The sequence below is a fragment of the Phaethon aethereus genome, assembly GCF_964289735.1.
Source record: "Phaethon aethereus genome assembly, chromosome: 2".
Taxonomy (NCBI): Eukaryota; Metazoa; Chordata; class Aves; order Phaethontiformes; family Phaethontidae; genus Phaethon; species Phaethon aethereus.
This window is the reverse complement of record NC_138582.1, coordinates 115,023,401-115,049,383: the sequence shown is the minus strand read 5'-3', so window position 1 is coordinate 115,049,383 and position 25,983 is coordinate 115,023,401. Positions and strand designations below refer to the sequence as shown.

The window sequence follows — 25,983 nt, the reverse complement described above, 5'->3', positions numbered from 1 at the left end:
AGTACCTTATTCTATCACTGAAAATGAAATAGTTTTTGTTTGAATTGTTTGGACTTTGCTTAGGTTTTAAACTGTGCTTGTGAATGCATAGCTGTATGGTGTTTTGTGGTCAGGGTTAAAACAAGGTTTTAAGCGTAGCGTTTGACACGCAAAATTTGACAAACATAGAAATCCTTCCAGAAACTAGTCACATAAGAATTATGGAAAAGGTGTTTTTCCCATTTGGGAATCCAGAATCTTCAGCTTGGTTCTCTCCAAGCCAAAATGTCTTAGATAATTTTAAACGGGAATACATCTTAATAATCATGATTAGAATACTGGTAAAATGACAGGCGTTTAATTTTGGAAACAGAAACTCTACCTTCTATTTTAATTTTTATTATTACAAGGATATGGGCATTTAAAATATGTATGTTGTTTGTTGGCACTGCTTTTGTGTAATATTAGACCAATCTAGTGGGGATAGCAAGAATTTTGACTGGCAGAATATTAGGTCACTTGGCATACTATATCAGCTTTCTCCAGAGAATAATTTTAAGATTCCAGTACCGTTTCAGGTTGTTAATTAAAAATTAGCTTGTCGGAAAAATCTTTCTTTCTAATTGTGCAAAGTGAACAAAAGTTATTTTCTGCATGAGGTTTTTGTATCTTTAAAGTCCAGGATCCCATATTCCTGCGAAGGTGGAGATGGGAGTTCATTGGAAATGAGAGATTCCTCAATTTGTATGAAAATCTTAATGCTAGTGCTGAAAGTGTCTGACGTTAATGAGCTTCAAGTGTGTGTTTTCAGATACAGAAACTTGTGTAGCTACTTCTGAGTGTGATTGGGCTCTGGGTAATTAGCTTCATAAATATAATTTATTTTATTTTTGTGTATTTAGGTTGACATAATGGTTTGCTTTTTCCACTCAGCACATGCACTTACACTGTTGAGGATTCGGTAATGGTAAAAAATGCTTCATTCTTGTGGAATAGCTGCACTTTTTAGTTCCGAAGACCATACAAGAAGAATAACAAATTGTATGCCATTTCGTTCTCTCTTAAAAAATATTCCTTGCATTTGGCTTTCAGTTTTATGCATTGTTATGCATTTGAGGCGTGTAATGATGCCATAGCAGCTGCACATTGTCATGTATTTTTTTCCTCCTTTAAGTTGCCGTGTTTTAAGTTTCTCTCTTTTGGTATTATCAGTTTTGAAAAGAGCTGGTAAAGATAATTACACACTTGAGATACTGAAACATATTAGATTCCCTATATTTTAAATAGGAAATATTGAATATTTGAACATTTAACAAAACATTGAATGTCTAACAAAAGTTTTGTCACATCAACCTGTGGGTCATCCTTAATCGCTCACCACCGTTTCAAACGTTTCCACTTTTGTGACAGGGCAGAAAGTGCATCAATTTTGTACTATCAGATGAGACTAACAGTGGTATTATTCCGACTATCGAGGTAGTAGGAATAGAGCAATGTCAGGGATTGAGTATGAAATAATGGTTTTGGAGATTTGCATTCCAGCTCTTAGAATTTTGTTTTGTGATCGAAGGAGAAGGGCAGCCTGAGAATTCTGAATTTCAGCTATTTTAGAATGTGAGTACTACTTTCACAGGAGTACTAATCTATATAAGATAGTAGCCATGCTAGCGTCCTACATGGAAAGTATTACCAAAATGTTTTGTTTGAATGGCTTGAAGTGGTAACATGCAGAAGAGAGATTTTTACATTTTTTTTTTTTTTCCCCCTCAAATTTCCCACCTGAACCAAAATAGTTCTCTGAGATACTAAATAGTACAAATGTTGATGAGTAATCTATATGTTTGTGTAACTTCTACCACAGTTGAACTTAAATAGCTGTAGACTTTGTGTTACCATAGCGCATAACATAATTATGACAGTGGCTATCTTGTGTAGGACCAAAGGTGCTTCAGCTTGTTTCTGTGTCTATGCCAGTATTAAAGAGTCTTCTGTGTTGCCTCACTAAGGAAAGTTTTCACTTAAGTGAAGTTAACAAGTAGATAAAGTCTAGATATTGAAATAGATATAGGAATGTGCATGCTTGCTAGCATTTGGGATGATGATTATATCTGAATTTAAATTTAGCTTTAATTCTAATTAGAATAGATTGCCAGTCTTAATTTTAATTCTAATTAAAATAGATTGCCAATCTTCGTGACATTTAAGAAAGGTTTAAAATTGGAAACTAAGCATAAGTGATACAGTGACATCAGTGTCTGCAGCAGCTTTAATGCCATCTTGCCTTTCTGTAAGGCAAGAGCATTTCTGGAAGGGCTGGAAATGGGAGGGAGTGGACGAGCTATAGCAAGTGCTGCTTTTTGTTGGTGTTCTGCAGCATGCAGCTTAACAAGTTGTTGCTGTTCAGTGGTATCTTGATGTTGTGTCCAGAGTGTTTCAGGAATAGCTTATTGACCATGTGTACTGTGTGACTCAGTGCAGGGCAAATGCTTCTACTAAATTCTTCTGGATTACCTAGAAAAATGGCATTATAGCTTTGCTTTAAGTTAAAAACAAACAAACCCCGAAGCCTCCCCCCAAAAAACAACCCACAAACAAAAACAACCTTAAAAAACCCCAAATACATTGGTGGTGTGTGGCTGTATGCTTATATTTTAAAACCTAAAAGTAATCCCAGCACTAGCAAATGCTATGTTCACTTTGCTTAATCACATTCACTTTTAGGTGTTTTTTGGCATAATTTTTGTCAACTGATTTTGACAACTAATTTTCGTCCTGACTGCTAGGTGAAGCTTAAGGGTTTTAAATATGACCTCAGAGAAAAACATCCTATTATTTTTGTTTGCTGTAAGAATAATACTGGACAACGATGAAAACGTTACGCTATTTCTTTCAGGAGCTGGTGATGATACAAGAGCCTGGGGCCCACCTTTTGCTGGAACAGAAAGTGTTTATTTTCTCAGTGTCAATAGAAATAAAAAGGTAAATGGAGTGCTGTACGGAACATTAGCCTATATTTTCTGTAATTACAACTGAAGACATAACACTTCTCCTTTGTTTGATTCTTAACATAGATAATGGAGCAATAGTTACATTTGCCTTAAATTATAAAGAATAAATTTCAGGAGGAAAACAAAGAACCTCTGGTATGGTGCTGTGCTCAGCTGAGGCAAATTCAAAGAGCAAGAGTGGTCGTGCCAGCCTTCAGTTGCTGGTGCAAGTTGACTGAAAATGAACCCTGCTGAAAGTAAGTGTTATTTTATTTGAAAGACCAGGGTTTTTTTCAGGTGCATCAGCTCAGCTTGCAGCTGGAGGAGAGCAGGCATCATACCACAGTTAGGCTGGCTAAAGGTAGCTTGTGAAACTTCAGCATTAAGATGAAGTTTCATGACATGCCTGAGATGTTTAATGGCTTGTTGCCATTGAAACAAATGTTTCTGGTATCCCTGTGTGTACTTGCAGTAGTAGGTGCTGTGCATGTAGTGAACAGCCTGCAGTGCAGCTCCCAGCTGCACATCTGTCAGACTTGTTTTGGTGCTTGTCTGATCCATCAGTGAGACAGTTCACCTCACTTTACCAACAGAATTTCTTTTTTTTTTTTTTTTCAGGGGAAGGTGGGATGTGTGTTAAAATTTACTTATTTGATTTAGCTGTAGTGTGAAAGAAGACTGTTGGTTATGCTTAGGAGAGACTGATAATTACCAGAAGGGCTTTCACATAAATTACTGTGTGGTTTGTTTTTTTTCCCCAGAGTATAGCTATCAACATGAAGGATTCAAAAGGAGCAAAGCTAATCAGAGAGGTAGGTTTTGATAGCATGCAAACTGTCCCTATTTTATATTGTTTTGATCCTGAATAATAAAGAATAAACTCTGCATTTCAGGTATTAATTTGATATCTGATAATTAAAAGCATGTATGTGTGTGGTAAATTTGTTAAATTGCAGTATATAGCCTCTGTACTCTGTGCTTTTGGGCTCTATGTTCAGTGTAATTTCTAATGATTTTATATATAAACTTACATGAAAACGTCATCAAAAGCTTCAGATGAAATATTGTGAGGAAAAGGTCTAACAGCCTCGGGCTTTCCTTTTACTGCTGCTCTATTTGATCTTGCTGTACTACTTCATTAGAAAGACTGAGGCTGGAGTGATCTGATGGAGTCTGTGAGTGGTTTGCAAAGTAAACTTACAAAGCTTACTGGGCTTTTGAATGTTACGCTGTATTCATGACTTCAGTTGCTGTGCATCTTTCTGGGAAATACTGTCCTGTAGGTCAAATTTAATATTTGTTTCTTTTTGCAGTATTTGAGTTCAGAATGTAAGGGTGTTTTAAAGGCAATCCACTTTTCCATTGCAAAATTAATAAAAGCATCATGTTTCACATTATGTAGAACTTGCGCTTTGTCATCCCTTTTTTACTTATTGAGAAATATAAGACCTGCTACTTGCTAGTGCTGTGTTCTTAGCCCTGCAGTACTAACGTATCTAAGAGTGAGCTACTTCTGTTACTGTTTGTTTCAATATCTGTTCCAATCACTTTGGTTTTCCCAGTGAGACTGTATGTGTCCTGCAGTAAGTGGAATTTGTCTAGTAGTAATTTTTGTTGGCAATATTGCATGAAATGGAAATAAGTTGTCTGATACTTTTGACCTTTTTTCTTCCCTGTCAGCCCTGTAAAAGACACTTGATCTGGAAATCTTTGGAGTTTATAAGCCAAGTATTCTGCAGTGCCTTTTCTCTTTGCAGAACAGAACCGTTTATTGTTGATTTGTTATGAAGCTGTGTGTTTATCTTCTAAAGGCTTTGGAAACAGACACTGTCATTTGGAATAATTTTGCATGGTATAACACAGATGTGTTTTTGGATAAACTCGTCGCATTCTAAATAAGGGCTATAAAAATTCTTCCTCTTGCATATGACGACTAGCTTTGTTCCTTGTATATGACCATTAAAAATGGTGAAAGAAAAACTGCTCTACACAAAATGTCCACTGATTCCATGTGTGTGGGCTGGACCTGTTTGAAGAGCTAAAGGCAGCTGGGCTGATGAGTCAGGATGAGCTGGGGAAAAGATGACTTCAGCGTAAGCTTCTTTTGTGACTGCCACCATTTGTGGTTAGGAAGTTCCCCTTTTCTCATCTTGACATTTGTGCGGGAAGATTAGTGCTTGATTCTGATTTTTAAATATTTAACTTTCTGCCTGCTATATGGAGAATGTTTTTATGGTATGTGGAGTTGAATGGCTGGTGACTTAAGAATTTGCAATATAATCTTTGGGCTTGAGGCTCAGGTGTCTAGTTGAGTTTAAATACCACATGATTTTTAAATCAAAGTAACAACTTTCTCCTCCCTCATTTGTCATGCAGGAGCAGCATCCTCTCTGTCAGCTCAGTGCTGGGCTTCACACTTGTTTCCTCCTGCTAAGGTCTTGTGTACAACTGTAACATAAAGCTATCATGATGCTGAAGACAGTTAGAGTACTTAGAGCTACAGACAAATGGTTCCTGCCAGCAGCAATATTAGTTTTCCCCTTAGCTTGATGTCACTGAAATAGTCAAGCATGTATGAGAATTCTTTCCTAAGATGTGATACTATGGAATTTCCAGTGGGAGAACTAACTCTGTTAAATATTTACTATACTAGCTGTGGAAATGAGATGTCCTGTGACAAAGTTCTTTCCCTTGTGAAGAGAAAGCTGTGATGAGAAACTTAACTCATGGAAAAACTAGAAAGCAACTGCAAGATTTGCAGAACTGACCTAAAAATGAGGACAAATAGGCTTGTTGCTAGGTCATTTCTTATAGGTTCTATCCTTTATTAAAACTGCTTTCATAATCACTACAGCCTTCTGTTCCTTAAATCAATGCCATACCTAACTGTGATATAGCAACATTGCGGCCTGAAGTGATAAGACATTATTGAAATGTGACTCTACTTGTGGAGTTGTTCATCATTCTGCTTGACTTAGAGTGGTAGTTTTTGGAAGTATTTGGTGCAGAGGTCTTGACATTTCATTATTGCATCTCAAATGGAACCAGAATATAACTGCTTCTGTTTGGAGTTTTGTCAAAAAAGAATATGTAAAGGAAAGTTATCTGTAACAGGCTTTTTGTTGTCAATTGTCTCATACTAGCTTCTATGAAGAAAATTAACTGTATCCCAGCTAAAATCAGGACAATTGTATACAGAATTGAGCATTGTTCGGGAATGTATTTATTACTATGAAAAGTAGTGTTCATGTCTGTAAAGCAATTGATGGCAAGAAGAAATTCAAGTTTGTGACACTGGTTACTCATACATAAATATGAATTGTGTTCTGAGCCTAAGCCCTACAAAGAAAAGTAGTAAGGTTATAATTTTTTTATTAAGAAAGGTAGCATGGTTAGAATAAATTTTGTTTCCTGCCCTTGTAAATTCCATATAGGTAGAAGGCGGCAAATATTAGAATCTAGAATCATATTAAAAACAAAGGAGTAGAGTGTCTTCGAGTATATGACAAAAGTACAGCCTTGATAATTCAGTCACTAGTATCAAGTTAGGTGAAGAAGTCTGTTAATAAGGAGTCCTGGCTGCTTTTCTTCCTTTGACACAGCATTACAAAATGCTTGTGCAAGGAGCTGCTCTTTCATTACATTATTCCCACAAAATTATTCTTTGGTCTTCTTTTTCATGTTTTATTATTCTCTGTCACTTACAGACCTGTCGTCTTTTCTAATGCTTTTGGCTCCCTGTACTGCCTTCCAAATACTTGTATGTCTTCTATGTATTATTTTTTCTCTTCAGTGATGGTATGTGCAGCAGTCTCATGCTCTGACATCCTTTTGTTGCAATATGTCTCAGTATCTCTTCAGAGCATTATTCAGTACACTCTCCTCTGTGTGGAGTTTTTGTAAAATACCTCCCTTGCCACGCCCCCTGCAGCAAACCCAAATAAAACTTACAAAAGGTATAGCTTGCATTATCAAGTTAGTAGCATCATTATTTGTTATTTTCATTCAATTTAGTGACTGCTTTGGCACGCATGATGCTTTTTTCTTTCCTGGGGCATAGACGTTGAGCATATCAGTGTCCTGTCAGGAACATATAGTATTGCAACTCAGGTCTGTGTTGTATTGCTCTGTTAGTAGAGGTTAAAATACAAGTGATACGTTTGGAGGACTTGTATGATATGAAGTGTGAAATTTCAGTTTTCAGTGGACTTAAAACTCCATTGAAACTGAAAATTCCTTTGAGTTTTAACATACGGTTTGTTTGGGTCAAAGTCTGAGTCCAGTTCTACACAATGGCAGAACCCTGGGTACCTATGCTTGGTTCAGTGAACATCAAAAAAGGGTTCTATACACAGACTGCTGTCTCTATGGATTGAAGACTATTTCCAAGTGTCATGAAAACTTTAGCAGCAGAGCTGACACAGCACTTATAGGATTTCTTGAAAGTTCATGTTCTTTTCTCTCTGAGAATATATACGATGCTAAACTGGGCCCAAGTCATTGTATCCTCACTTAGCACTGTCATCATCCCACATATGTTGCCAAGACCACAGATATGATGCTTTTAATGTTACACTACTGTATGTCATTCTTTTTTCCTCAGTGGCTTGCAAGAGATGATAGTTCTTCAGTATGAGATGAACAACAACTCTTAAACCATTTTAGCCCAAACAATCACTGTAAATTGGGTAGATTATAAAACCCCAGTGAAAGCAATACACAAGTTGTAACTGTTTTGATTTCTTGAATGAATTAAGCTAAGGCTGTGGTATTACCAGTTTGAAAAGTATTTATGTATGAACTGTGAAGGATTTAAAGAGAAAATAAAACCCCCTTAACTTTAATTTTCATGAAGACCTACTATTAAAGAACAAATAGTTTGCCCCTATTATGTTCCCGTTACCTTTCTTTGGTGGCTTGATTTGCTGTCCTGTGTAGAGGATTGGGACAGCTGTAGATCTGTCTGAGCTACTTCTGTGTTTGCTAGCATTAGGTCGTTGGAAACCTGGATCTTTTTGAGAACCTTCTTGTGACAAATGCCTATTTTTTTTAATAACTTCCATGAAGTTATGTTCTGTTCATTTCCATGGAATCATGAATTAACAAACCAGCCAGCTGTCCACAATGAAACCCAGCAATGCTTATTTAGAATCTGGAGACTGTTTCTCATTTTACTATAATCCTACAGGTTCTTGACATGGCCCCTTTAAAAATACGTAATAACGTATTTTAAAATGCACCTTCATCTTATGCTGAACTTAGTTTCTGTAAATGTAATTAACATTTCTTCCATGCATCCAATTAAAGCATTCATAAATTGTGTGCTACCTTGTCTGAATAAGAATCAATTTGTCTGTCCTGTTAAAAACTTACTGGCTTGGCAGCTTCTTTGGTCTTAAATTCAGCTGCACAGCCTATATGCTAGAACAAAAATGCTTGTGATTGCTGTTATGATGACACTAGTTTATAGAAGCTGGTCTAATATAGTGCAAATATTAATCAGACAGCTACAAGGTAGTAGAGTGACTCTCTGATCAGCTGCAAATAGCATTAAGAAACTAATGTTTTTGGTTATGATTAAAAATGTATGCACAAATGTGTGACTGTCAGGGCACAGTTTCTTAAATTCCTGGGAGAAAAAAACAAAACAACAAAACCCAAACAATTAAGCAAAAAAACTCTACAACTCCCTCAAGGCATAAATCTTTCCTTTAACATGTAGTTCTCTTGCTTCAGGGGTTCTTAATTAGTATTAGTCCTATTGAAACATGTATATGTATATCTAGTTATAGCTTTTATAACAAAAAAATGTAATTTAAAGCCCATCAAGATTATATGTTAATCTTTAACTTCAGTAGATATTTGGACTAGGTCATTAATTTAGATGTGATGGAGAAAGTCGTATTGCAGAGCTTGACAGCACTACTCTAGCTGAGATGACTTCAAGATGTTCATTTTAACCCAATAAAATTTTTGAGCTCCCTACTCTGCTTCTACATACAGGAAGTGAAATATATGTCCTCTGTTACAGTAATTGTAATCAACGATTTTAAAATGAAAAACAGTTTATAAAATTATTTGTAAGGTAGAGGAAGTGTGAAGGATAAAGATGCATTCTTTCTCCTCCCTTTTTCTCAAGCTACGTGCAGGTATAAATGTGATTGTTCTGTAAACTATTGTCAAGTTGTGGGAAATTGATGTGATACTGATAATTATATTGTAGTTTTGTCTAATTGCTTTAGGAATTTGACAGTCTTCTTTCTAGACAGACAGCATCTCTAATATGTAGTTTGCAGTCTAAGAGGCCAAAAAATGTCTCTCTAGGTTTGTAAGTTTTCTTTTGTCAGAAAGATCGGAGCCATTTTGATTAGTGAGATTTTAAACTAGGTTACCTGAGGAATTTATTGAACTTTTGGAAGCTCATTAACAAATCTTACTCATCCTTTTCTTTTCTAAAGCTTGCAGCAGTGTCTGATGTTTTTGTGGAAAACTACGTCCCTGGGAAACTGGCTGAAATGGGTCTAGGTTATGAAGACATTAAAAAGATTGCTCCTCACATAGTGTACTGTTCGATAACAGGTATTTTAATTTCAATTACTTGTGTTTCATTATTTCCTTTATACCAGTGAACTTGCTGTAAAAGTCATGTGGTTATATAGAAGTTTATTATTTTGATGTGAATTAAGATAAATTGAAAGACTAAAGTGAGTTTGATCAATTCAAAAACAGTTACAGAAAAATTGGGATGCAGCAACCATGTCAACAGCTTAAAAGTTTTTCAACAGTGGCATTACTATGCCAGCCTGGCATGCTCCTACTGACTTCAGAGGAGCCAGGATTGGCTGGGCTTCTTGCTTTTACTTTGAACTGGTTGATAACTCAGATTTCCACCCCCCCCACCCCTCCGCCCCAACACTTTTATTGTATCAGTTTACATATTGCAGGTTTCCAATCTGGTAATCTCAGTGTTCTTTACTGCCCTAAAGCATCTCTTTCCAGAATTAGCGGTTATATATTAATGGAAGTGTTATGTTACTTTGCTACAGTCTATTGCTTGCTAACTGAAATGGTAGAAGAGTTGTAGGTACTTTATAAGTGTTGGAAAGGTTGAAAAACAAGTAGACATATGAATTATCAGGAACTGTATACATGTAAAAGTAATTTTAAGTCTGAAAAATCACTTATAAAAAACGCCAAAACAACAAAAAACACACTAAAATCTTTATCAAGCACTAAAATTAAAGGGTCTGTGCATGTAAAGTCTACTGTTAAAATACAATTAAATTAAAACACAGAAGTTACACATATTTTTAGACTGTTTTAAAATCTTAGTTACAAACCTGTTATAACTCTGAATTTCTGAAGAATAGATGCCATTGTCCTTTTAGTTACTGGGTATTGCTGTTGTTTAATAGGAATCAAATAGGGTTTTTTGTGATGTATTTATCATGTTTGTGTGGCAAATGCCTGAAGAAGACAAGAGCAGAAAGGCAATTATATTCAGGGCTTGCTGAGAATCTCTTTGTTTAAATACATTTTTAGGTTGGTCAGTGGCTACTTACCACAATATTTTTCACATTTGCTTGTACATGTAATCTCGCAACTGGAATTTGTCAAGTGGTTTTTGCATATTTTTTTTTTGTTTAGTTGCTGTGCCCTTAATTGATGAAAAAGAAGAAAAATTATATCCAAGCTACAATTTATGTGACGTAGCTTGGCCTTTGATTTGGTAAATCTGTTTTTCCAGTCACACTACATGTCAGCTTTTAAGTACTTCTGTATTTTACTGGTAATAGAAAAAAACCTTACTTAAAGTGAGGGCCTAAGGAAAGATACTATTTAATTTTTTAGGTAGAAAGGACCTCTTGAGACCATCTAGTCTAACCTCCCTGCTCAAGCAGGGTCAGCTACAGCAGGTTTCCCAGGACTGTGTCCAGCTGGGTTTTGTGTATTTCCACAGCTACTCTGAACAACCTAGTCCAGTATCTGACCACTCTCACAGTAAAAAAGTGTTTTCCCATGTTCAAGAAAATTTGCCCATTGCCTCTCATCCTGTCAGTGGGCGCTACTGAGAAGGATCTGTCTGCCTGTTGCTCATTCCCTCCTACTGGATATTTATATACATTGCTAAGATCCCCCTGAACTCTGTCTTCTTGAGGCTGAAGAGTCTCACCTGTCTTGCCCTCATCATGTGTCAGGTGCTCCAGTCTTTTAATCATCTTTGTGGCTCTGTGCTGGACTTGCTCCAGTAAGTCCATATCTGTTATGTACTGGGAAGCCCGGAACTGGACACAGTACCCCGGATGTGGCCTCACCAGTGCTGAGTAGAGGGGAAGGATCCCCTCCCTCAACCTGCTGGCGATGCTGATGGTCTTCCTAATGCATCGCAAAATACTGTTGGCCTCCTTTAGTACAAGGATACATACTTTTATATGTGCTGTTAAAGTGCTCCCTAACTTCTTCCACTGAGGGTAAGTTTTCCTTGCTGCAGACTCCCTCTAGTCTCAGGGACCTAAGACTCCTGAGGGCAATCTTTCCCAGTGAATACTGAGGCAAAGAAGGCATTAAATAGCTGTGCTTTCTCCGTGTCCTTTGTCAACAGTTTCCCTGCCCCATTCTGCAGTAGGTCCATGTCTTCCCTAGTCATCTTTCTGCTGCTAACTTGCTTGCAGAATCCCTTCTTGTTGCTCTTCATGTCTTTTGCCAAATTCAAATCCAAGTCAGCCTTGACTTTCCTAACCATATATTTGCATGATCAAACAGCAGCTGTATACTCCTAGGTCACTTGCCTCTGCTTCCACCTCTTGCACACTTTCATCTTGCTGTCAAAACAAGTTGGACAAAGATCATACAATTTTGCTGTTAAAACTTTGTGTAATACATAGTTTACAATTATGTTATACATAGTGAAAACCACATAAACATTAAAAAAGATGGAAATACATAACTAAAGATTTTTCCTTTCATTCATGGAGTATGATCATTTGAGGTTGAAGGTGTTCAGAAGGTAAGAGGTAAGTGATGTTTGTCACATAAAACAACTTGGGATCTTAAATTATGGTTGCTTAAGTCTTGGACATCCAGCAGGTGACAAGGAACACCTATTTAAGGATGGTGCATCTTCTATTAGTAAAGCCATAAAATCTCTAGTACTCATAAAAAAACCCCAAACAGATCAGAAATCAATTAAGTCAAGGTAGAAAATAGCAAAGCCTCAATCTAAGTATGTTAAAAGAAGCAACCAGACTAGGACCAAATGTACATCTGTCACAGAGAGGGCATGATAATGATACTTAGGCAGTAAGGTTTTTTTTTTTTTTGGCAGAATCAAGCAGAAGACTGATTTAAGAAGAAAGAATTCCTGACTGATTTCTAAAAACTCTGTGGCCTGACTCTAGATATTACAATTCAAAACCTTTTTGTGCTGTGGTTGACTACTGCATTCAAATATACATTTTCTTTTTTTTTTTTTTTTTTGTGAGGGGGGGATGGGGCAAGTTAAGAAGAGGTTTGATGTAGTTATGTTTAGCTTTTAAAAAAAAATAAATCAAAAAATCAGTGAACAGGAGATCAAGTTGTTAAAGTCAAAATACTTGCTGATAAAAATTGCTTAGATTAGCAGCTCACATTAAAACATGAATGCCTATGAAACGGACCAAGAGAACTTTTTTTTCCCCATCATAAATAAGGCTAGACAAACAGCAAAGGAGGTTGGTAAAAGCATCAAAACATCTTCATGGCAGCTAAGTTATGTACACTACTATATCATGGGGAAGGTTAGGGAGTTTCCATATATGAGCCATTTTCTGCAAGGGATCAATTTGAGAAAATTTGTTAATCTGAATATAAATATAAAAGGCTTATAGAACAAATTCATAAATGAATATTTATAAATCACCTGTAGCAGTATATCAGAGCATGGTGAACTTTTGGTCTGATCCTGTGTTGTTATTAAGACATGTCATAACTTTGCCAGTGAAAACACACAAAAAGGCAACTGAAGATGTCAAGTTGTTTGTGTAAACGTAAGAATTAATTCACTTTCATTTTCTGAAGCAAACAGTGGACCTAATTTGCAATCCTTTGCTTTTGCAAGGCACCTCTCACCCATGTTACTTGCTATTCATGGTCTCCAAGTGCTTTTCCTTTTTCTTCTGAGTTCTTGAATGTGGAGGCCTAGTAAAAACAGTAGGATTCTGGGCACAGAAATTTGTCTGTGAGCAATGTCTTGGATGTTTTAATGCTGGACATTGCAATGATTGACCCAAAACCCAGGTTTATGTAAGTTGAGGCATGCAAGTTGGATGGCTGGTTTTGTGAGAGGTTGGTACAGAAAGCAGGTAACTGCATTCTGAAAGGCCATCAAGAAGTGCTCTGTTCCCCTGACTCGAGACAGGAGCTATGCTTGTGACAACGTAAGAGGATAAGAATTGGTATTGAAGTGGAATGAACTGAGATGTGCTAAATCTAGTAGGTTCCTGAGAGCTCAGATATAATATTTCAGATAGAACAGGAATGCAATCTAAGGTTATTTGGTAATGCCATAGAAATTTATGTGTGTATAAAATGCCTAAATAGGGATATGGAAAATAGGAGTTAAGGAAGATCAAGTATTGTTTGTCAGATGTAAGAGAGATGCTGGCGTAGAACATTGGATTAAATGGACTAGTTGTCTTCCCAAATGTTGAAAACTTGAGACAAATTATCTTGGTTACAGCAACCCCTTTTACATGTAAACAGTGGGATTTCATCCATCATTTGGCATCTCACTTACAGGCTGTACAAGAGATAATAGAAATATGTTTGTTCTCAAGCCCTTTCTGGTTTGTGAGTCCTGTGAAGGATAATTGATATACAATATAATGTGAATTATGTTCTGAGGTCTTCAAACAGGGAATCAGAATGGTTTGTGCTGTTTAACTCAGCCAGTTTTGAATATGCTTTTTTTTTTTAAGGGTATATTTTATGTATGATAACTATTGTTAACAGAAAAAATTATGTTGGTGGTTGTTAATTACTATCATGAACTGTATTACATTTCAGATATGGGAACATGTACAGACAGACATTTTGGCAAAACATTTGCTAATAAATAAGTAACCAAGAAATAAACATGTCCAGTGAGTCACAATCAAAGTGTTTTCAAACTTTAATTTTTGATTTTCATGTTTTTTTTCTTGTTAGTCAGTATACATGCTGAAGACATTATACTGATTCATTTAATAAATTACAAATAATTACTGGACGCTACTTCCTTATCCATTTAGTTAACTCATTAATGAGACTGGATATCATCTGGAATGTTTTGGTTTCTTATTTTTGGAACCATATTACCTTTCAAGTTTAAACTTCATAGGTATGGAATGCAATCAATAAACAAGTAATTTGAAGGAATCAGTTTCACCCTACAGCATAACTTGTATAGCAGCTGTGAGCAAGATGTCTTTAAGTTTCTTGTGTTTTTTTGTCGTCTCATTCAGTTCTTGAATGCAAGTATAAATAAATCAAATTGGATATTAAAACTTTTAATTTTAGGGGTCATCCAAAAATATGGTAACTTATTTTCTGACTCTAGACTATACTGTATCCTTCCTTTGTACTAATCCAGAGACAGCATGCTCAATTTGTTGTCATTCTTGTTATCATTGTTATCATGGTTGTTACACTTTGGAGGAATGGTGCTTTCTCTTTTCAAAGACAGTTATTTTTGAAAAGGGTTGTGTGAAAACATGAGTCTTGCATTTGTCTTCAGCCCTGAGAGTTGCCAACTGATAGTCAGTACTAAGTGATAGTCTCTTCTTCTTAAGGGCTCACCTAGAACACTTTTATTCCAGTCACAGGCTGGTTCAGCACCCACTGGCTGCATTTTACATTTGTGGTTACAGTGATAGTAGCCATTACCCGGATATGGATTAGGTTATTTTCCAGATCCTTGAAGTGGTTCAGATGCTGAACGAGTGCACTCCTTGTGATACTTTCTTGTGTGTCCTGTTACACAGGAATTTCTATTTCATACTACTTGATGTAGAGCCAGATGCAGCTGAGCTGTCTTTGGAGTATATTGCATTGGTCATGTGGTCATGAATGGTTCATATGTGCCATCTGTAATATCACAACACCTGCATGTATTCCATTAAACTTATTTCTCCTTCTGGATGGTAAGCAAAATATCATAGAAACGTCAACAGCTTGCTCTTAATTTATTATTTCCTTTGGTGTCCTCGCTTTAAGTTGCATATCGCCATGAAATCTAGTCTAATCAATCCCAATTCTAGTACTGCATGGTTCCTCCTAGCCTCCCTTCCTCCTTGCTTCTGGTGGCCTACAGACTAGTATTTCTGTTCTTCCCAGCCTCCCACCTACATGATGCCTTTGTGCCCTCTTCTTGATCTTGTCAGATCCATTTCCCTTCCTTCTTGGTCTGTGCCCTCCCCCTGCCCTTTCCTAGCCATGATTGCCTAGCTCAGCCAGTTCAGACTCTTTCTCTGCTCCAGTTCCTCACCAAACATCAGTTTCCCTTACCTCCTTTGGCTTCTGGCTCACATCTTCCTACCAACTTCCTTTTCTAGCTAATTGTGTTCTCCGATCCTTCAGAACCTTCATGCTAACCTGCTTTTCTGCTGTTTCTCCTGTTCTAATTGCAGTGCTAGTAGGAATTGAGCAGAGGGGATAGCTTCTTTCTGTGCTTTTTTTTTTTTGTGTTGTATGCTCATGTACAGTAAGTGTGAGCAGTAAACATAAACAAAAACTGGGCTAGAGTATGTTGAGTTGGTCTGTGGGGACAGCATGCATATGCTTGTCAGAACAAACTGCTGGGATGTGTGATACGATGGAGTATCTGCTTCATGGACTGAATCTTTGGACATTTTAGCCTTGAAGCACTAACAAATATTTCCTTGGAGAGTGTGTATTTCCCAGCCCCCATGATACCTTAAATCTGGATTTGGGCATTTTCTAGTGGAAATAAAAAATAACAGCATTAACAAAAAAGCATAGCCATGACAAAAAGGTCTCCCTTTCTTTCAAGTCTTCACTCTAAAGAACAAAAACTGTTGTGGTTTTAAGCAAGCAACTGTAAGTTATTTTTTTTCTAATGTAGCAAAACAAACCTGCTTCTTCCCTGGTTTTGTGCTTAAGAACAGTAGAACCAATCTGTGAAAAATTCTGTAAACATTGAAAATTCTCATTCTTATACCGCTTAAAAATCAAGATTGGACTCTGTTAATGTAAAATGCTGTGTTACTGGAACATAGATGGAGATGACTGGTTCAGCTGAATAGGCACATATTGTAGCAGAATGTAAATCTGGAAGACACGCTCCTTAGAAGTCAGAAGATATGCTGCTTTATTCCTGCATTTAAGAAAAATGGCTCAATTCTGAATAAGTTATAATGTTGGTATGGAATTGCCTCCTTCTAAATTTTGCATGGTTGCAAAGTGTTAGTTACAGTAAAATGAAGTACAGTGTAATTTTTCAGAAAGTCTAGGGTCATATGTAGGTGAAGAGTTTAGACACAGGTAATCCAGATGCTGTCTCCGTTATGGCATTTTAGAAGTCATGATTAGTAAACTGAGTTTCTTATCCAAACAGCTCTGATTGAATGCGTCCAGCCCTGCAGTGGCTGTTGCAGGGTTGTGAGGATTTCCGGGACATTTCCCAATGTTCCTGCTGCTTTGAGTGCTCTTGAGGTCCAAATTGTCTGTTCTCACTCACAAGCTGGCTTTGCTGATGAGAGTAATCTTAGAACTAGTTTAAATATAATATGTTTTGACAGTTCTGTGGTTGAGATTGGTTTAAGTTTTTAAAATTGGCTGGTTAAAATAAATAATGTACAGCTCACAAGGGAGTGACCATTTGTTGCTATCGGTATGGTCTGCGTAGCGCTTCAGCTAAGAAAGTCGCAGTTTATTTCTGAACAGGAGGGGGCACTGTTTAAAAGGACAACATTGTTTTCAAATGAAAGCACTTTTTTTCCCCCTTTTCTTAAAGCTTCTGAAGGAAATATCTTTCGAAAGAACTTTGTAGTTTGTTTTTGAATGATGAATGCTACCCCTCTCGGGTTCTCTGCCCTGTCCCCTTGCTCTGCTAATTTGAGTGAAATGTGCTTAGTCTTCTCTTGTGTACAGGTTTTGCTAAAGACAGTGTTCCTCACGTTTTTTTGTCTCCTCTCTTTCTTTCCTCCTCCTTTTCTAGGAAGTAATATTTTGTATCATATGCCGGCTGCTCTGTATATTGCTTGTGGCATTACAACACGTCGTTTCAATATTTTATTGTCTGTCATTTCATTTCTTAAAATATGGATGTGATGCTTAGTTTTCTGCCTTTTAAAGAAATTTTCCTCCTGTAAAGACTTTTTGGTGTACTTATGCATGAAAGAAATTGAATACATAGTGATAATAATTGAAAATACAAATATTCTTAGTTCAACCAAAAGAAACTAGGAAGATAAGATTTTTGGAATTGCTATTTTTATTAACTTTGTATTACTAATACTAATTTCTTGGGGATTTGCAGTGTCTATGCTGAAAAACTTAGTCTTAACTCTGAATTTACAAATACTTTGTACTAAATTGTTAATTTGTTTTTTGGCAAACAGTATTGTTGTAAAAAGGCAAAAATTAGTGGAAAGAATGGCAGAAGGTTTAAAGAAGAGGTGTTTTGTGTCATCTGAGTTTCATATGGGCCTGAATCTGGAATTGTTGTATGTGTAGCTTTTATTTAACGTACATGAAGTCCTTAAGATCCATAAGTGAACACTTCTTTTCAAAAATAGTAAGTAAATCTTATGTGTTTCTTGAGTGATTCTGATGAATCTATGAGAAGGGAAATAGTTCTTCATTCCACCCATCTACATGAAAGTTGATAATAACTCAAAAGAACCAGCATTTGGTACTTCTCAGTACGTCTTGCTTTGCGCTGACAATTTGTAGCATCTTCTCATGAGAAGATGTAATGTTACAATTCTGATGCGTATTCTGCTTTGCCTCTAGTATTTTCACAACAGGAAGGAAAAGCCAACCACAGTGTGTTTTGCTGGGCAAAGGCTAGCCAAAGTGTTCTTCAAATCCTCTAATTTATGATCTTACTGTGGTAAGATGTGGAATTGCCTTGGATTAGGTACAGTTTGTAGAATCCCTCTTACCAAATGATTCTGGCCTGTAAAATTACAGATAACTTGGAGTGTCTGTGTCTTCGTGCCCATTCCTTCCCCCTGATGATTGATGTTCTTTTGGTTTCTAGATGGTTATAGTCTGGATATAATTACCTGGTACAAATTCATAGATTACCTGCCAACAAAATGATAACTCCTACTTGAAAAATTGCTGTTTATTTCATGATATGATATAATTTGGCAAAGGAATTTCTTAATGCTGTAAGTTATTTATTGATAGCATACAAGCAGGAAACGAAGTTGTATTCAGAAGCTGGCTCTAGCAATGGTTGCAGTTGTCACTAAATAATAGCAACTATAGAAATGGTCTTGATCACTAATCTGCTCGAAAGTTATTAAAATTTGTCACCCAAAATTACTAAAAAGAGGATTTTTTTTTTTTTTTTGTAATTGCAAAACAGCAAAATGATCCTAAAACTCGGCACAACAACTTGGGTGGGAGCTGGGGTGGGAGAAGGCAAAAAAAGCCTGCATAGCAAAATGTGTAGGCTGGTTGAGCCAAATAGGCCAAACAGCCAGTGCAAGCAGGATAGTGTGCAGAATGAAATGGAAATTAGGAGAATTAACTGAGAATTTAAAGAATTACAACAGTCTTTTAAATACTTTAAAAGCAGGAACAGTTTGGAAAATGAGGTAATTAAGGAAACTGGAAACTGCAAAAAAGAGGATTGGTGTGTTGGTACCAGTCTTCAGTAAAAGGTGTTCATAGAAACATTTTCAACAGATGTATTGTTTTCTAATAATAGAAGATACTGCACTGTCAGAGACAGATATGTCAAAAGAGGCATTGTCAGAACAAACTGGGTGTCGTGCTTCCTGTAGTTCTTGATGTGGTTTAAGAACAAGGAGGCAGATCTGAAAAACTGTGAACATTATACCTCTCTTAAATAAACACAAAAATCACAGGTTTGCAAGTCTTGTGGTATGAACTTAAGTTCTGACAATGACTGAATAAAGCATTTGGAGAGGAAAAAATATGAAGCTTCTACCTGAACTTGATCTGATGAAAATAGAGCTTTCCAGCATGGGAAAAGAAAATCAGGCCTCTCCAATCTGTCAGTTTTTGCATTATGCAGTTGGAAGATGGACAGATTAAAGACTTGATCTGTTATTTTTTTTTTGATAGCTTGAAGTTTTCTGTGAGTGGGTAGTTAAGAAAAGTTAGTAATCAGGGACTAGAGCTAAAATAGCCCATGAGAACAGTTTTTGAGGAGTTGAGTAGCAGACTGTGGATTTGTGGTGACACAAATCATTATTGCAACAATGTAATTATCTATCTATAACAGGGTAATAAACCTTGTGCTATATATTTTGACTGTAGTGAAGTTTTTGACACTTACGTAATTCTTTCACAGACAAGCTAGGGAAATGTGATGTACGAGAAATAATTAAAATAGTTTGAGTGATCAGAAACTCCCTGATATCTTAGCTCTTGTGTTATATAAAGAATAACTGTTGGTATTTCATGATTGACATGGAAGGCAGTGCCTCAGAACTGATGTTGCTGGATAATTTTTTTTTTTTCTAAAAATAGGTGATGGAGTAAAATGTGGATGACCCCAAAATCCTCATGTGATCATGAGCTACAGGGTGTTTGTTGTGGCTTTTAAGAGTTGAGGGGCAGGAGGAATCTGGAGCTGATTTATAGTTAGAAGAAATAATTTTTTTTACAGCCTTATACTCTCCTTTAAAATGGTTTCTTGGGGTGTGGCTATCTCACAGAAGAGTCATGGAGGCTGGCCTCAGCAAATCTGATCAGTTTTTTCTTCCTGAAGCCAGGAATTTAAAGCATTCTGAACAGTCCCTGTGTCAGCACATCCCCATGGGCAGTCATGTGATGAAGTCCTGGTGTAAAAGCTGCACTTCAGTGGCCCGAGAGCTCCATGCAGCTCTGAAGGCCCACAAAGCTGAAAGGGAGTAAATATATACAGCAGGATTAGAACTAAAAATTACCTTGGCCAAATTGTTTACACAAATAAAAGAGCAAGGCTAGAGTTAAAGGTTGGAGCAAGTCCAATGTACTGTGCTTAATGAGAAATAAGCAAGTCCTTTTAATATAGTATGGGGGATGTTGGGTTAGAGAAGGGTTCTCAGAAGACTTGGTGATAATGATGGGAAGTTGAACATGAGTCAATGATGTCATATTGTTAGATGAAAGACTAGTATCATACTGGATTATATAAAGACAAATATGGCCTAAATGACAGTTTCTCTGCCCTGCTGCACATTGGTAAGGTCTCAGCTGGAAGGTGAAGCCTGCTTCTGGGTACCATATTTCAAAAATCATGTGGACAACTGAAGAGAGTTGATAGAACAATCTATAGGTGAAAAACATTGTGTTTGAAAGGTAGCTTGGAAATGCCAATTTTTTCCTTAAAAAAAAAAGATATCAGAAAAATGCTGCTGTGATCAGAAGGAACTACTGTGGCCATCTAACTATCCCTTCCTAAAGCATTCTGTACACTTTCATGTAGTAGTTCTTAAATGAAGATCCTGTTAGCATGTGAAAGCCTAAAAAAATTCCTTGCTTATTATATAAAAGTAGCCAAAATGCTACTTGGTATTCAAAGAATGAGAGTGTTAAGAAAAGAAAAATCTTATGAAAATTTTATAAGCTAGTAATTAACGTAATAAAGGTTCAGACATGACAGAGAATTTGGTTTTTAGAGATTTAAGTAATTGGGAATAGAAGAGCAGCATACAAAATAAATGATACAGATATACTATTAGCTGTTTTCTTTCTCAAAAGGAGTAAATAAAGGCAGCCCGTGAAGCTGTAAGACTGGATATGTAAAATTGGTAGTGCATTGCAGAGAAGATTTTGCCTTTTAATATTCTGCAGTTTGCTGCCTTATGTTCTTAAGAGCAAGATACTAGTAGAATTAAAAATGAAGTAGACAATTACATAGATCAGGAGAATAGGAACAATTATTAAGATATTCTCTTGGGGGTTTGGAACAAGCTAGCAGGTAACTACTGGCTTCTTCAAATACTGAACTAAGTGCTGCCAGTTGTTTGTATGCCTCAGGATCAATACGTGAAAGAAACTTAATCAGATTTAGTGATGGTCTTATTTTCAGGAGGGTAGATTGCAGTACAACCTTGCAGTTTGTAGATACAGAGAGAGATTAATTGAATACTTCAGTGCTTTTCTGCTCTGCGCTTATGTGCTGCTTTGTAATTCTCAGTGGAAACTACATGTTTGCACAGACTGGTAACTGGTTCCTTTTGCAGTAAAGGACAAGCTCTATGGCGTGCAGCAGAAGCTTTAAGAGGTTATTCTTCTCACATGCAATTACTCTGGTATCTGAGGTGGCCATCAATACATAATCAAATGTACCAATATTTTACCGAGGGTTAAATATTGTAAGGCAATAATCTCATGAAGAAGTTAGTTATGACTGGAAATTTGCTTGATGTAAATCAAAGCCAAGGAGCTAGTTCTCCCTATGCTGCCGGGAAGCAGGACAGTTTTGCAAACTATCATTCCGTACTTCTTGGTGTTCACCATATGAATAAAGTAAGATAAAGAACCTGATGTGACAATTATAGTATCTATTTGTATTATACTACGTTTTCAAGCAGAATTTCTACAATTTAATATTTGGTAAAAACTTAATGTTGAAGAGTTAGAGTTTTGTATTATCTTATGAGTCCAAGATACCCGATTTCCTTCAAGATGTCTAAACAGATTTGTGCCTGCCTTGGAAAAACTTCTAGTCATATGCCATTTGAGTATCCGAGTTGTGTCAATTTTCCCTTTTGGCTGAGCCATCAAGCCAGAAAACTTTAATGTAAAAAAGCAAAGAAATTGCTTATGTGTTAAATTAATTGGCAGAAATGCAGAAGTCCAAATACTACTTCAATGAGGTAAAAAAGTACTTTTTTTCCCTTATAACTGAGAAAAAAGTCATTTGTTTCTGTGATTGAAGAAACAATTCTCTTGTTTCTAAGAATAAAGCAATCAATCACCACAGTGGTGCATTGGTGTATCAGTGGTGGTCTTATGTACATAGTTCTCCTGGTAAATTCCCCAAGAGAACAACTTTGATCTGTTTGGACTAGATGACCTTTAAAGGTCCGTTACAACCCAAACTATTTTATGATTCTATGATTCTTTCCTTTACAAAAGTGAATGTTTGAGGCCAGTCAGAATATATTTATATAATTTGATAGTCTTGTGAAGGAAAAAAAAAACCACCCAGAGCTATCTCTAAACCAGAATGGTAGAGTGACCCTAGAGTATTATAGCTGTGTTGCTTTTGTGGCCTAACTGCTTGAGTCATTTATCATGGTGTAGAAGTATGTGTTTTCAGTGTACTCTCAGTACTACTTTAGGACAAAAAGATGATTTGTGTAAATGCAAAACTTCAGGAAGGAGACTCTGAAAAGATATATCTATTGATTTAAAGGGAGATGGTACCATAGCTGAGGTTTCTGAAAATTGCTCTTGCATATTTAGGGACTATCATGTTTTAAGGACTTGCTTCATTTTGGCAGTAAATGTTAAGATAATATTGTGCTTCTACTTCACTCTGTCTTGTAGAAAGTCACCTGTAAAGTCCCCAAATCCCTTTTTGCTTAGCATGAGACCCATTCCAGAACAGAGTCTGCTGCCTGTTAGGATTGGCACTTTGCGGCCAGTATTTCTTCCCAGAGTAAAATACTTAGTATGCAGAGTATAAACTGCAAGCCTAACGACATGAAATTTAATTTTGTAAATGCTATTTGTATATAAAATAAAGCAAATGTTGTTATAACCATCCAGCAATTGACTGCTTTATTCAGAAATAAATGATAAGGACCAGTGAGAGCTTTTAATTTCTTTTCCTAGCCCATGGGTATTGGCACCTGTAGGTGCCAATTACTGTCCTACTGAAGCACAGCTACACCAGCAGAGGGTTCTTTCTGATGCTGCACCAGGAACTTCATCTTCATTTCTGAATTTCAGAATTTCATTTCAGAAATCTTCATTTCTGCTGCTTACGAAGGTGTCCTAAATCTTTCCTGATGTCTATTTTGTATCTTAGGTGATCCATCTGCAAACAGGTGTTTACCTCTTTTGCTTTTCTGGACACAAATGAGAAACACTATATGAATGTGTTAGACCCAGTATATTTTTTTTTCCATACTGGGTTTAGCGATGTATTTGGTGTTTTTTCTTAATGGAGAGTTAGGTTATTTTGTGATAACTTTATTTACTGAAAAAAAAAAATCCTAATCATTCTGAGGGAGACTGGGAAATAATGACTACACAGTTAATCAGACTTGCAAACAGATGGCAAATAATTGGATTACTTTGAATTACTTCCACTTTATTGTTCACGTCTTTTAATGCTTCTTTTTAAGCATCACATGTTTTAGAAGCCTGATTAATAGGATTTGAACTTTTGGGATTGCTTGTTAAAATATTGTAATGTTGTTCAAAATTATCACAGAGATTTTTTTGTTTGTTCTTATTTATGTTGTAATTAAGAAAACTGAAAGTGTCTGCTTAATCTAAGCACCTGAAACTTGCAAAGGTTTTATATGTGTTGTACCCCTAAAAGTTGATTTGGGAAGTGTCACATAACTTTACCTCTCAATGCTATCATGCTCTAAAGATGAACCATGTAAAAAAACTTAAAACCATATCTACTTACTCAGGAAGACTGTCAGCTGCAAACTGTTGGAAGCTGGGAGAGTACTCAAGAAAAATATTAGATAGGCTTATCCTGTTAATTTTGGCCTCTTTTTTTCTCCATTCCTGGAGACATTCAGAATATGTAGCTATCTGGGCCTTGAGTCTCATCTAGTGCATATGTTCTCATATTCTTCTGCTAGTCTGTTTTTCAGACACCAGCTAAACTTTTACACCCATCAGCACAGCTCAGCACAAGGACAGATTTGCTGTGCTTTCAGTCCCCCCAGAGTGTTATCAATAGAACTGTTGCCCAAATACCAGTTGCAGGACTATATCCCCTTAAATATACCTTTACAACCCATTTGGAGAACATGAGTTTCCAAAAAGTTGCAGAGTGAAATATGAACCAGCAAGGTTTGACAGAGGTGTGTTGCAGAGCAATTCAGCTTGGTAGCTCTTAAAAAGCAGAATGGACTTGACTTTTGGAGTCTTTAAGTTTTTCTGGTGGTGATGGCAACAATGCTTTTTAAGCTGTATTATACACAAAAAGTGTGTATTCACTTCAGGAGTGATTGAAATGTAAGTGTCACAAAGGTGCATTTTCAGAATAAAACAAACCCTTAAAGAGATCTCCTTGTACAGGACAAATGTAGTTATGCTCTGTCAAGGTGCAGAAACAAAGGATAATTTTCCTACTTACACAAATTCATGTTTCTGGTGGGTTTATGTTTTTCTCTGCGCCTTGCAAAATTAGCATACTGGGATCCCAAACAGGCCCATTCAAAAGAGGAGGCATGTGTAAAATTCATCTGGTTGACAAACATTTTGGAGCTGAGCATGAGGCTGTTTTCTATGCAACAGGCTTCTGTGAGCACAGCTGTGCCGGTTAGGAATGTGAAGAAGTGTATTTTGATTAGAAGCCATTAGCAAATATGTTGTTACTTTGGCAGAATTTTTCTTTTGCTGGTAAAATTCGTCTACTCGGAGACATGTCTCTGTAAATGGTTTTACATTCTAGTGTGAAGTGTAATTTGGCCTGGGAAGCTATATTTGCCCTATATTTGCAGTGCTTTGACAGTATGTCTAGAGTAGTAAAGGGCTCTGGCATTGACACAGACCAAACTTCCAAAATGTATCAGTAATCCAAATTTATTATTAAAAGGGTGGAAGCTGAAAGGAGGTGTGTTGAAACAAAGGTTGCTGAGCAACAAATGGGAGCTGAAAGGACCTCTCTCTGTTGGTAGTATTGACACCCTTGCATGATTCAGATCTGCTGTGCACCTTTTTAGCTGAGTGACACTAAATCTTTGAGTTTGTGCTGATTCTGTCATCAGCACACAAGCAGCAGCTAAAATGCATTTTTTTTCCCCTGTAAGTGATTGAGCTTTTTTTTTTTGTAATGGCATTAAGCATCCTAGTAGGAGAGTTCTGCTGTTTTTTCCACTATTATTTCTTCAGTCACACATAGCCTGAATATCCCAAATACTGTGAGTTTAGGAATAAGAAACATTTGTAAATGAGTGCTATTCTGAACAACTGTGTTCCCATTTCTGGTTCAATATGAAGGATATATGAAGTTTAATGTACAAGTCATAATTCTTCCCTGCATTCAAATTAAGTATTGACTTTCAGCTGTGCATGGAAGTAATATTTTTCTTATGACTTCATGCTTGTTGCTTGTCCTTTCATCTAAATAGCACCCTGAAATTACCAGTATTTTGTATAAAAACTGAAACTCCATGATTTTGAACTGTGTCCTAATGAAGAATAACATAGCAGACAGAGAGCCTGTGAGTCGTAAGATTTGACACTGGGTTAGTTTACAGTGCATGAAACCAGATTAGGCACTGAAAGCCTGGATATGAACAGCATAGCAACACAATACAGTTGTGGAGACACTTACTGATGGTTTAATGTTTATTTTTCAGTAGCTATTATACTTGGATTGGTGCCTAGCCAAGTTAACAGAGATAATAGGCAGCTTTAGAAGCCCTGCAGTAGGCTTTTGTAAAGCAGTATGTATTGTCTTTGAATTCTAATATTCTAAAGAGAAGACCCAACAAAAGATCACCAAACACTTTATTTGTTATTACGAAAGGTTTCTCTGCTGATTTCCAAAGGAAATATTTTCCAGGGAATCTCCTGTTTTGTAGCCTTTTCTGATTTCTGTTGTTTTGTTAATCTTTTTTCCTTGCTTGATGGACTTATTTCATATGATGAT

At 36.5% G+C, this 25,983-nt stretch overlaps 1 protein-coding gene across 1 annotated transcript in view; it reads left to right on the top strand.

The window, feature by feature from the left end:
* Positions 1-25,983, top strand: part of SUGCT (succinyl-CoA:glutarate-CoA transferase) — a gene marked incomplete at its 3' end in the record, with an annotated part of 342,799 nt that overhangs the window by 4,465 nt on the left and 312,351 nt on the right. The window contains exons 3-5 of the mRNA XM_081996281.1: positions 2,795-2,958; positions 3,728-3,778; positions 9,425-9,545. Coding sequence (XP_081852407.1) covers positions 2,795-2,958; positions 3,728-3,778; positions 9,425-9,545 — 336 coding nt within the window. The remainder of the gene's footprint in view (positions 1-2,794; positions 2,959-3,727; positions 3,779-9,424; positions 9,546-25,983) is intronic.